General features: G+C 40.7%; 2 protein-coding genes across 2 annotated transcripts in view; both read right to left on the reverse strand.

Moving 5' to 3' along the window:
- The window catches only part of PHTF1 (putative homeodomain transcription factor 1), a 156,589-nt gene that overhangs the window by 132,506 nt on the left and 11,439 nt on the right, over nucleotides 1-12,644 (reverse strand). The window lies entirely within an intron of this gene.
- Nucleotides 782-7,540, reverse strand: BCL2L15 (BCL2 like 15). Its single transcript, XM_063147555.1, has 4 exons — nucleotides 7,396-7,540; nucleotides 4,925-5,055; nucleotides 1,963-2,184; nucleotides 782-953 (listed from the first exon to the last, which is right to left on the reverse strand). Exons 1-4 carry the CDS (start codon nucleotides 7,538-7,540, stop codon nucleotides 921-923), a joined length of 531 nt encoding a protein of 176 aa, XP_063003625.1. The 3' UTR covers nucleotides 782-920.

Genomic DNA, 12,644 nt, shown 5'->3' on the forward strand with positions numbered 1-12,644 from the left:
CAGGAGGGTGCTGTTGTACCTGTGTCCTGCCTGTGGGCCCCTGGTTGACAGGTGGTTGGCCACTGTGTGAACAGAGTGCTGGACTAGATCCACCCTTGGTCTGATCCAGCATGGCTCTTCTTATGTTCTTATGAAACTTGGCAGGCTTGATCCACTCAGAAGGGGCAACTATCCCTGCAATTTTCATCCAGTACTGCCAAGTAATCATATAACTGTTATTTGATTTCCCATGATAGTCAATGGGAGGCACAAAGCCTTGGATTTCCAAATTTTACTCAGGTTCAGTACTCAGGTCAAAGTGGATAGACTCTGAATCAGTCCAAGGCCAATTTGCCCATTTTCTGAAGCAGTGAATTGGGGTCCAAGTCAAATCTTGTGGTCGATGCATACGCCTAGATTTTACTAGAGCCCTGGAAATCACCAACCAGAAATGGATGCAAAATAGCTCAGATGGGTGGATATATGCTAAGAATTCAAGAACAGTTTGCCTCTGAGAGCATGCTCAGCCCAGGAATTTGTGATCAATACCAGAACCAAGCTCACAAGTCCTTCCACACAAAAATCTACACCTGGATTTCCCCAAAGTATTTTTTCAGTAACCTAATTTAGGAGAGAAAGGTTTTTATTTGTTTCTATTGTTATTCTACTGGAAATCAGAAACCTGTACCGATCTACTGCAGATTAGCCAGAGATCAACCAGTAGATCCCGATTTACTTTCTGCCCATCCCTGACCTACATCACCACTGACAGCTGGCAATGTGACACCTTCACTGTAGTTGATATTTGTTTAGTTTTCTTTTTATTTATTTCCAGGTTGTGCACTCCCCCTGGTGTACATTTTCAGTGCAATAACACTCTCAGCCCCATTTTCTTTAAAGCAGCAAAACACAGCAAGTCTTCTTGTACTGAAAGTGAGAGATTAGGGTTGGTTTCTTCTGTTTCCAAAGTTCTCCTAAATTAAAGAAAGGCAGTCATTGGAAAAACGAGGAAGCAGCAGCAAATGGAAATAAATGACCTACCTCAAATGGTATCTTATCAAGGTCTCATTACACTGATGTGAAATATGCAGGCAATATTTTGGAGGTCCTATCTACCAGTCAGAAAGCCAAGGATCACTGAGAGGCTGCATCCCACGACCCAGGAAGATGGCAAGAGGAAGACCAGCCTGGGCTAGGAATGGGCGAACGATGTTCGATAGCACTAGATTTCTCTGAAAATTGCCTCGCAATCATCTCATGCCTGATTCCTATTCTCATTTATGATTGCTCCTCACTTTGCACAAACAGGAGATTTGTGCAAATCGAGCAGTGACTGAACAGGAGATTTGGGCAAATCTCCCCAAATTTGCGCAAATTTCCTCCATAGACTAAAGCAGGGCCGGTTCAGTCTACTGAAGAAATTTGCACAAATTAACAAATTTGTGCAAATCCAAGTGGGAATTGGGGATGCCACATACATGAGCACGTGTTCAATTTGCAAATACTTTCGGTGGACATGTGCTCATGCTCAGGGCTTTGAATGAAGCATGCCTGCATGTTTTGCAAGCACAAAGTGAAATTCTCCTACATCCCTAGCCTGGACTCTATCCATTGAACAAAGAAGGAGAAATGGCAGTGTGGTTGCTTTGCCTCTCCTGACCAGAAAGCACATTTCGCTGCAAGCTGCCAGTTGTCCTCCAAGTGCACCTTGGTTCTGTCCACCTGCCAGGGGACAAAGGGTTTTGTCGGGTGAGGTGAGGGGTTGCATGTGTGTATTTTGTATTATTACAGTCTGTTATAAGTTGACTTGACAAGGCAAGGGGATAAATCTCCAAAAAAATTTTAACAAGTCATTGCAGGGTCTAGATAATGGGGAAGTGTTGGGAGTTTTTGCACTTCATTGGATGTGCTAGTGAAGGGCAGCACTGACCTTTGAACACTACTCAAATGCTAAGCCATAAGGTGAATGCTAACTTAACTCACCCAGCCACCTTGCCTTTCAATATATCCTCTCACTTCAGGGTTTCCATTGATTGCCTGTGTGAGTAAATCGGGCTCTTCCTGGAATGTAGCAGGAGCACTATGTAGGAGGGACAGAGACAACTTCACAGCAACAGCCAGGAAAGCTGTTTCATACTCCAGCTCAGGATTCTGTCTCCTCCAGGACTTGCTGAGAGATTCTGCCATTTCTCTGAATTTCTTCAGCTGTAAACATAAGAGTGGAGGTTTTTAAAATCATAGTCTACTATATAAGAGAAAGGGCCAATGCAATGGGAAAACAGCTGTGGTGCACCAAAAAGTTTCAATAGAGAGGTCCTTATTTTCAACAGGGGCAGTAGTCCATGTTGCCATATATTGTGCACCAAAGTTGCTTTTCACAGCCATGGTCCTTGAAATGCTAAGGCTCACATTAGTCCAAGCTGAACTAATTGGTTGATCACAAATTCCTGGACTGAGCATGCTCTCAGAGGCTCTCTGTTCTTGAATGCTTAGCATATATCCACCCGTTTGAGCTATTTTGCATCCATCTCTGGTTGGTGTTTTTTTGCAGGGCTCTAGTAAAATCTAGGGGTATGCATCGACCACAAGTTTTGACTTGGACTGATTTAGAGATGAACCCTAGATCAAATGAGACACATGCATCTGACTAGAGCAGATCCCCAGAGGACAGCAGGAGATCTGTCTATGAAACCATGAATAAAGTCTAAAAAGTGTCACAAGAACCTTTCTTGTTACCAGGCTACAGCAGGGGTAGGCAAGAGAAGTTAAAAAAAACCCAACCCTGCCAGTCTACACATCAGTACTACTGCGCTGCAAAAGGCATTTGGAATACAGGAAGGGAACAGACGAAGGAAACAAATTACCCAGGGATTGAGAAAACAAACTGTGGTTTAATTTAATGTCTACCATACCCCAGGTTGGGTAACAAACCATGAGTTAAGTAAATCATGGGTTAGCATTATGTGTGAACCAAGTCAACAGGTTTTTTTCAGAGGGTTGAAGGCAGTTTAAAAGAAGGAGTGCCGCTTGTAGTTTGTTGCCTTGTTCCATCTGAAAAGCCTGTTTGTCCAGAGGCAAATGAGAGACAGTATAATTATGAATATGCCATTGAAAACAAAAATCTCTTAAACTATTGTCTGTTTCCAGCAGATACTACTATTGTTGGTTTTAAGATTAAAAATTAAAACTACTAGGAAAATAAAAGTGTACCCAGTTGGTACTAGGAAGTCAAGGGTGTAGGCCCCAAGTGAGCTTTCATCTCTAAGACTGGCTGCAGTAGCTTTGAATCAGCCACAGCTTAGATCTGAGCTCAGGTCATAATCTGAGCTCAGGTTTACATCAGGGCCTAAAGGCCTAGCTCCATTTTGGAGGAGACTTTGGCTGGTCCCATTCCAGTGGTGGGCAGGACCGAAGGGAAGTGTGAGTAGGTGGTTCAGGTCAGGGCTCTGATGCTGGAAGAAATGGAGTTAACCATTTCACCCTGCACCTTTTCCCAATCTGAATGACACCCCCAACATCCTCTTCCTGGAGCTGTTGCTTGCTCTGTGAGGGAAAAATACAACTGAAGTAAGCTGAAAAAATTAACCATCCCAGGCAAAGTCCAAGACTCTTGAGACTGCCACCTTTTGTTTTTAAACATTCTGGCAGACCACTTCTAAGCCCTGCATTTTTAAAAACAAACAAAACTATGCTTACTAAGCAAACAACACCCACTCAAGACTTGTCTTGAGGACGAGGGGTCACTGAAATGCAAATCTAAATATTGTAACAAAGTAAACAAGAACTAAAATGTGTAATGTTCAGTCCTATGTAGTGTTTGGCCCTGAACCGCCTCTTCCTCACCCCCTTCCCTTTCTTTTTTTTCTCCACTTCCTTCTTTCTTTTCTCACCATGAGGAACAGATAAGAGCCTTATCTGGGCTCTTAACAGATAAGAGCCCAGATAAGAACTTGAAAAGAGCCCTGCTGGATCAGACCAAGGGTCCAACTAGTCCAACACTCTGTTCACACAGTGGCCAACCAGCTGTTGACCAGGGACCCACAAGAAGGACACAAGTGCAACAGCACCTTCCCGCCCATGTTCCCCAGCAACTAGTGTATAGAGGCTTACAGTCTCCAGCATTTCTCCACTCGGTTTCAACATACATGCTTTGCACAGCAGGCTGCAGTTTGTGAAAATGGCTCTAGACCGTCAGGTGCATCCTGGAGAGGGATGTTTTCTGCAGGAGATGCAATGCAGCTCCTTCTTCTTGGACACATCCGAGCCTCTCACTTCACACCTGTCCCTACCATTCCTCCCCTCCCAACACACACACTCATTCACAACAATCTTGATGCATGTTTGGAATCTATCGTCAAAATGATGAGGGAAAAACTATGTAGAACCAATAGATAGGTAGACTCTAGTATTGAAGTTTTTAATCTCTTTACACGAATGTCTGTACTGTTTAAAATTATTTTTGTAAAATCTGTTTGAAAAAGGAGCCCACACACAAGCTTGCTGCAAAGATAACAGGCGACAAGAACGTGAAGAAGGCTTTTAACGGCTCCATTTTATTTCTTTGTTTTTTCATGTTATTCTGTCTAATCAGCTCCTGAGGAAGGATCGCCAGATCCGAAACGTCGACCTCCTTTTTCAAACAGTTTTTGACAAAAAATAATTTTGAACAGTACAGACATTTGTGTAAAGAGATTAAAAACTTTTCTACTCTTCAACACTAGAGTCTTCCTCTCTTTCTATTGGCATGTTTGGGATCAACAGGCCGCTATGTCTCCTCCTTTCCTACAATTTGGTTGTCTAGCCATTGGCCAGATTATCCTATTTGTCTTTGTTTCATCTTTGTTATGTGGAAATAGGCTTGGGCAATTGTTTTCCTAAGCATAGGAAAGCCCACTGTGGCAGAGATGGAAACGTTTTGGCTAGAGAGCTCAGGAGGGTGCATCACCTTTTCCTTGCTGCTCTCTTCAATGACCATCTGTACTGCCACCTCCAAGTCCTCATTATACTGGTCTCCGATGCTTCGCAGTTTCTTGGCAATAGCCTCTGGGTCAAACGTGCTTGCAGCGCTACCTACAACTTAAAAGAAAACAAATAGAGACTTTCACCTTTATGCAAAAACCATTTACTATCAAATCTGGCGGTATTATTTATGTCTGGCATAACCCAGATGGCACTAAGCAACGCAAAGCTCCTAGCCCAAAGAGAATACTGTTGAAAATACTTCAAAAGGACAGAGGGGGAAAGTGCACAGAGCGAGTGCTAGGTGAGGTAGTCGGAAGATTACACTGACATCCATCCCTACAGCCTTTCTAAATCATTGATTTAAAAAAACCCTTCAATGTCTAGTTCGGAAATTCCAGTTTGAAGTGCAGTCATCCAGCAAACTATTTTTATTCATCACACCTTGGTTTGATCCCAGAGAACTTCAACTATTGGGTGGTATAAATAAATAAATAAATAATACTGTGGCAGATTGAAAAGAAAGAAAAAAGCCCTAACTCTTCAAACAGGCCCTGACTCTCCTCTCACAACACCTTTTCCTAAAAATGTCAGGACACTGCAGTGATCGCCGGAGGCCCTTCTACCAAGAACAGGGGCTTTTCTGTGGTGGTACTTACTCTCTGGAATACCCTTCCTCCCCCAGAAATAAAACATGCAACAATCGTGATGCAATTCAGGAGCACGTTGAAGACTTTTTAAAATCTGCCTTGGTGGTTTTTATCCGCCTGTCATTCTGATTTTTTAGCTGATGGCCATTGGTTATGATTTAGTATATATTACTTATTTTGACATAGTTATATTGTATATTTAATATGTTTTTATTGTGGTATAAAAGTAATAAAATAACAGTAAATAAAATACATTTCTATGAAGTCCGGAGGAACACTAACCACTTATGAGTACCTTTCCATGACAGCTTCTCCCTATGGACAAATTAGTTTTTGATTGTGTAATAGTGGCTTTTTCTGGTCCATCCTTAGCCATACTGTGAACTAAACCCCAAGGCAATTGGGTCTTTCTTCTCATCCAGTAGGTAGACTGTGCAAGTGTATATACACTCTTTGCTATACTAGTGCCAGACGACACCAAGGAGGGTCATGGCATGCATCTCTGCAGTTTGCTATGTTTTAATGTGTTGCTATTTTATTTTTTATTATTCTTATTAAGGAGCACCACTTTTGGCAGAAAGGCAGGATATTAAATAACTAACCAAATACAGTAAATAAGGAATTTAACCCTTATTGTAAGTTGCTCTTAGAATCATTCTGAGCTGAAGAGGTTGACAGAGATACTACAAACAAACTTCAATTAGGGATGTGTGAATCAACAAAACTTGATCTCACTGAAGTTTTCCAACTTCTATCTCAAAGCTCATTCCAACTCAAGTCCGTGTCAGAGTGTGAGCTTTGTGTGTGTGTTTTTACATGAAAATCTGTGTATTTTTGCGTGTATTTTTCCAACGGTACACATCTATTGTGCACATCTTTGAAATGTATACACTAAAGCACATTTGTGTGCAATTTTCAAAAGTACACCTCTTTTCATATACATTTTTCAAATATACACTTGCTGTTGAACACACTTTTGGGGTCCAGGAATCACATTGAACGCTCAGAAATGTATGTACTTCAACCACAGATTATGTCCGAATCTGTGTTTGGTCCAGAAGGTGCAAACTGGGTAATGAATGTCTCATACATCCCTAATCTCATTTAACACCACGGTGATCCATACAAACCCTCATGAGTAATGATAGTTGCTGCAGCAAAGCAGCATAAACTATCATGGTTGCATTCTATAGTAGAATGTTAAGGGTGCAATTGTATATACGTTTAGACAGAAAAAAAAGGCCTACAACTCCCAGCATTCCCCAGCAATGCTGGGAGTTGTAGGACTTTTTTCTGTCTGAACATGCATACGATTGTGTCCTAAATCAATTGAAGTTTTAAGTAATGAGCAGTAGGGTTAGGTCAGAACTATTTTTTTTTTGGTAGAATTATTTTTGGTTCTGATGTTACTGACAAGAAACAAGAAAGAATATATTCAAGATGGCCTTTCCTTCTGACAGAGGAAATTTATGTTATCACAAATGTTCCAGTATTTTAAAAAGACATCTTTGAGATGGTTTGTAAATACACATTTTTAAATTTAAATATACTTGATAAATTGATTACAGGGCAGATGGCTAATTGCTCTAAATTAGTGGCAACTCTTGTGTCTATGCCCTATGTCTTAAAGAAAGTTCCTACTAATTCCTTGAGCTCTAACAAAGGAGCTCTGAACAATTATGCCAAACCTTTTTATTTACATTCAAGTTCAAGCAAGCAGTTGCTGACTTTACAACCCTCAAAGAGAGAAAGTATGGACTATGCATTTTTCTACAGACTTCCTTACTTTTCGGACAAGCAATCCTACCTGCATCACACTCGTCAGGCTTGGCACTTGGGCCTTGGCAAACTATTGGGCTTTGGCAAACTATTTGCGAGCGCTGAAAAGAAAAGCCATAAAGTAACGCTTTCACAACTTGCTCAGTTTGTTTCTCGAAGGTCATTGTATTCATGTTAGCGGTGTCTCCTCCAAACACAAGGGTTATTCTTCCTGTGGGCAAGAGAGGTTCCACAAAGAAAGTCTTTACCAACTTCTCTCCCTCCAGACCAGAATTTATGATGGGATCTATACCTTGACTCACACCAGTACAGGCTACTTATCTTACAAAGGGAAATTTATTCTTATTTGGTTTGTAGCTACACCCACAATATCAGCATTTACGTAGTGTCAGTGTTACGTAATAAAAGACACGTCTTGGCAGTTTTTGATCCGTTTGTGCTTCCTGCTCTTCCCTTCAGGAACGCCAGCTGAGTTTTTAGTAGAGTTGCTTATAAAAGCAGCTACAATCAAATGATATATTGCTCTCATTCTGCATTGCAACTGCAATTTTACACAGGATATAGGTTACAGCCCATCAGGCAACTGGCTATGTATCTATTTTACAATCTGTTATCATCAGAATTGCACCACTCTTATCTGTTTTGCAACAATATTACAGTATTTTGCAACCATTTCTAGGAAATGAAGTCTTTCTTAGATATACTATATGCCTAAATATATCACTGGGGTTGCTTTCAACTAATATCTTTTGCAACCAAACATGGAGGGATAAAGGGTTAATTTGGAAGAGAATGGACCATATGCTAGTTGGGTATGCCAAAAATGTGCTTACATTTCTTATTAAATATCAGTGTTAACCTGGTGGTAATATCTGGCGTGGGTACAAAATTAGTACATTGTTCTACGTAACTAGCAGTGCAACCCCTGCATTCCTATTCAGAAGTGAAGCCCTCTAAGTTCAATGGCTCTTTCTCCCATGTGTGTATAGGATTGCAGCCCAAGGCATCAGTCTTTCAAGATCCACCATGTCTGGGTGGGATGGGGTGGAGATCAATGGTTCTTTTAAAGCTTTTGCTGTTCAGCATTTCCTGAAGTTATCATTCCCTACTGTTCTCTTTAAAAAAGAAAAGAAAAAAGTATGTAATGGAAGTACTACTACTGGATTCTAGATTGGAAGATTTTAATGCTTTGTCATGAATCATTTGTTCCTCGGAATCGAACAAGGAGACTCCTCTGTGAACACATCTTTTATACAGTTCATGTTAAACTTTGTTCATATATCAATCATGTTTTAAAATTTTGCATATAAATTGAAAAGACAGGATAAAAATATCATTAAACAAAACATAACTGGAGCATTTTATTTCAGTTTCTACACCATTGTGCAAATGTGTATACCTCTTATTCAGACTGAACATTTTTTTCTTCCATTTCTTTACTTCTTGAATTTACTCTCAGCTTATATCTTAGATAAGTACCTAGCATAGTGCACCAGTTCTGTGCCAATATTTTATTCCGATTTACACATTTCTCCTTACACCAGTTCAGAATTCTCTAGGTATGCCTGGCTCTAGTATTAATTTGTGTGAGTACCTCATGGGTGTGAAGAGGGAGGAGGGAGAAGGATAGAAAGCCTTTAAAAAAGTTCCTCCAGCACTTGAAAGATGTTTGACACATCAGTCTGGCTGATGGGAATATGTTGGTCCCTTAACACCAAGAGCCATGGGAAGGAGGCTAGCTCAGGAATTAAGGTAGCTGTGCAATACCAGGTTTGCCAAATTCCTATGGAGGTTCTCCCTTCCAAAGCTCTCATGGGCAAAATAAATTTAGAAAACCTTAAGACCATGGTTTCAACAGAATCCCCCTTTTCCAATTCCCCTATTACCCTTACACTGTAACATTGTGCATTTTGGCTTAGATATTTTTAATGTTCATCCTTGCTCAATAGTTACCATTTCATTAAAAAAACCAAAAAACAAAAACCCAGAATAGAAACTTTGATAGAAATGAAAATTTAGAGAATACAATGTGGAAGATGTGAGAGTGGCAGATTTTTGCTGGAATAGCACATTAACTGCAACATTTTTAAAAAATAGTATGTTCTCTGCAAAAGAGTGTGTCATGTCTAGCCCTGCTCCTTCTGTTTTGGAAGAAGGTGTTTCGGGTAATCAATCAGAATCAGACTCTGAAGTAGAGGAGTTGGCACCAGACACAGGCCAGCCTGTACCAGTGGGGAGAGAGCTCTCATGCATTCTTCTCCAGCTGGTTCTGATCTCTCCCCAGAGCTTATCTCAAGGGCAAATTGTACAGAGGCAGTGGGAAGCCAACATTCCTCTGAAAGAGAGCCCACCGACAGGCTAGCTGATCCTAGGATGCGGCGCAGGCAAAAATGCATGGAGTGGAAGGAAGGCAAGAGGAAGTCAGCTCGGCTCGCATTGCATCTGAAGCCACGATGCGAGCCAAGGAAAAGGAAAAAAAGAACTCCAAGCGCTGCCAAACACAGGAAGGTACGGCACAAGTAGACTTTGCTCTAACAGAAGATGATAGTTAAGGGTGTGTATAATAAGCCAACCATGGCATGAATTATGGGAGTGTGGGGAAGAGAAGTAAAACCAGCAGCAGGGTGTGAATGGCTATGTGTTTCTCAGGCAGAAATTTCTAGAACAGTGACACAACAAATATGAACAGTTGCCACCAGGAACCAAAGAATATAAGCATGGGAGAGACACTTATTATTCAGTTGAACCGTAAAGGTACCACCAGGGCACACACTGAATAGTGGCTTAATCCATAAAGCTTAATTCACCTCGCTAACCTAATACCAGAATACGACCTTCCATACTACTTGTTGTTGTTTATTCGTTCAGTTGTTTCCGACTCTTCGTGACTTCATGGACCAGCCCACGCCAAAGCTTTCTGTCAGCTGTCGCCACCCCTAGCTCCCCCAAGGTCAAGTCTGTCACCTCCAGAATATCATCCATCCATCTTGCCCTTGGTCGGCCCCTCTTCCTTTTGCCTTCCACTTTCCCTAGCATCAGCCTCTTCTCCAGGGTATCCTGTCTTCTCATTATGTGGCCAAAGTACTTCAGTTTTGCCTTTAATACCATTCCCTCAAGTGAGCAGTCTGGCTTTATTTCCTGGAGTATGGACTGGTTTGATCTTCGTGCAGTCCAAGGCACTCTCAGAATTTTCCTCCAGCACCACAGTTCAAAAGCATCTATCTTCCTTCGCTCAGCCTTCCTTATGGTCCAGCTCTCGCAGCCATAGGTTACTACGGGGAATACCATTGCTTTAACTATGCGGACCTTTGTGGTCAGTGTGGTGTCTCTGCTCTTAACTATTTTATCAAGATTTGTCATTGCTCTCCTCCCAAGAATTAAACGTCTTCTGATTTCCTGGCTGCAGTCAGCGTCTGCAGTAATCTTTGCGCCCAGAAATACAAAGTCTGTCACTGCCTCCACGTTTTCTCCCTCTATTTGCCAGTTATCAATCAAGCTAGTTGCCATAATCTTGGTTTTTTTGAGGTTTAACTGCAACCCGGCTTTTGCACTTTCTTCTTTCACCTTTGTCATAAGGATCCTCAGCTCCTCCTCGCTTAAGTAATTTTATCATGCAAGTAGATGTGCAAAAAGCATCCTGGGAAAATGCATGCATCTTTCCCGTGTCATGATGCTGTTCATGGCAGGAGGCATGCATACATCGCTGTCAGTTATACAAGCCAGCATGGGAGAAGCATCCTTCCTATTTCAGCATCAGAGTACTGGAACATTGAATGGCCTCTCCCTAAGTTTAGAGGCGCCATCTAGATGAGTCTCTAAAAGTTGCTTGCTCTTGGAAAAACTCTTTAAGAGTTACATGCTCTAAAGAATGGGTTCTCAAGAAAGGGAGAATCCCCCCCCGGGGGGGGATTTTAGGGTTCCAGGGGGGAATTGGGACCACTTTTCAGCAAAGTATGATGTCCTGTAGACTATGTCTTCCTACACGTTATTAAAAATGTTCATTGAAGTATGCTTCAGTAACTTCAGTAAAGGTTAGTCTGTTAAGTAATTAGTTCTGAATATTAAAAAAAACTAATTTTATTCAAGTTTTAAATTAAAATCTATCAACATTTTCTATTTTATTAAATTTGTAAAACTCTACAATAAAAATAATCCAAATAAATGTATATGTACAAATATAGAAAAAAATAAGATTTTCAATATTATATGCATATTATTTGGAATGCACCTTTTGAGTTAAGACTATCTTGGGAAGGGGGGAATTATATTCTGAACAATGGTGAAAGGGGGGAATGGAGCAAAAAAAAGTTGAGAACCACTGCTCTAAAGCAAGGGTGGGCAACTTGTGGTCCTCCAGATGTTTTGGCCTACAACTCCCATTAGCCCTAGCAAGCATAGCTAATACTGAGGAATGATGGCAATTCTAGGCCAAAACATCTGAAAGACCCATATTGCCCATGCCTGCTCCAAAATTGCTTTTGGAGGGGGGGGGGAAATTCAAGTAAAAGAGCAGAATTTTCTCTCTCAAGCAAACACCACTCTAATGCAGGTACACCTCTGATATGACTATTATATATTATAATGCCAGCAGCATATTCTGTATTAGAGCACTTTATTATTCTTGTTGTAATTAATCAAGCCTCACAAATAACCCAAATAATTCAGCAAAATGATAACTCTTCACCAGAAACATATGAGTATCACTGACAGACCTGTTAGGACCACCCCTAAGAGCTATATCCCATAGAGATGGAGTTATGGATGGAGCTATGAACCACTGTGGATTACCTTTACTTCCACCTTTGTAATTCCAATGCCAAGTTTATCCATGTTAGCACTGCTGTTTGTTTTTAAAAAATCTTGTCTATTTAAACAGAGTTCTTCTATTGTTTAAAACTACTCTGTTTACCAGAGTTATTTCTGGTAAAAGGCACTTCCTTCTAAACCAAGTTTCATTTTCTCTTCCATTATCGCTGTATTTGTTTCTTCCTTAAACTCAAAATAGCATGATTCTCAGAGTTGTTTCCTTAAGAAATCCCTTGCGGCCTTTATTTATTTATTTATTACATTTTTATACCGCCCAATAGCCGAAGCTCTCTGGGCGGTTCACAAAAATTAAAACCATCATAAAACAACGAACAGGTTAAAAACACAAATACAAAATACAGTATAAAAAGCACAACCAGGATAAAACCACGCAGCAAAATTGATATAAGGTTAAAATACAGAGTTAAAACAGTATAATTTAAATTTAAGTTAAAATTAAGTGTTAAAATA

This window comes from Elgaria multicarinata, chromosome 1 (assembly GCF_023053635.1).
Source record: "Elgaria multicarinata webbii isolate HBS135686 ecotype San Diego chromosome 1, rElgMul1.1.pri, whole genome shotgun sequence".
Lineage (NCBI taxonomy): Eukaryota > Metazoa > Chordata > Lepidosauria > Squamata > Anguidae > Elgaria > Elgaria multicarinata.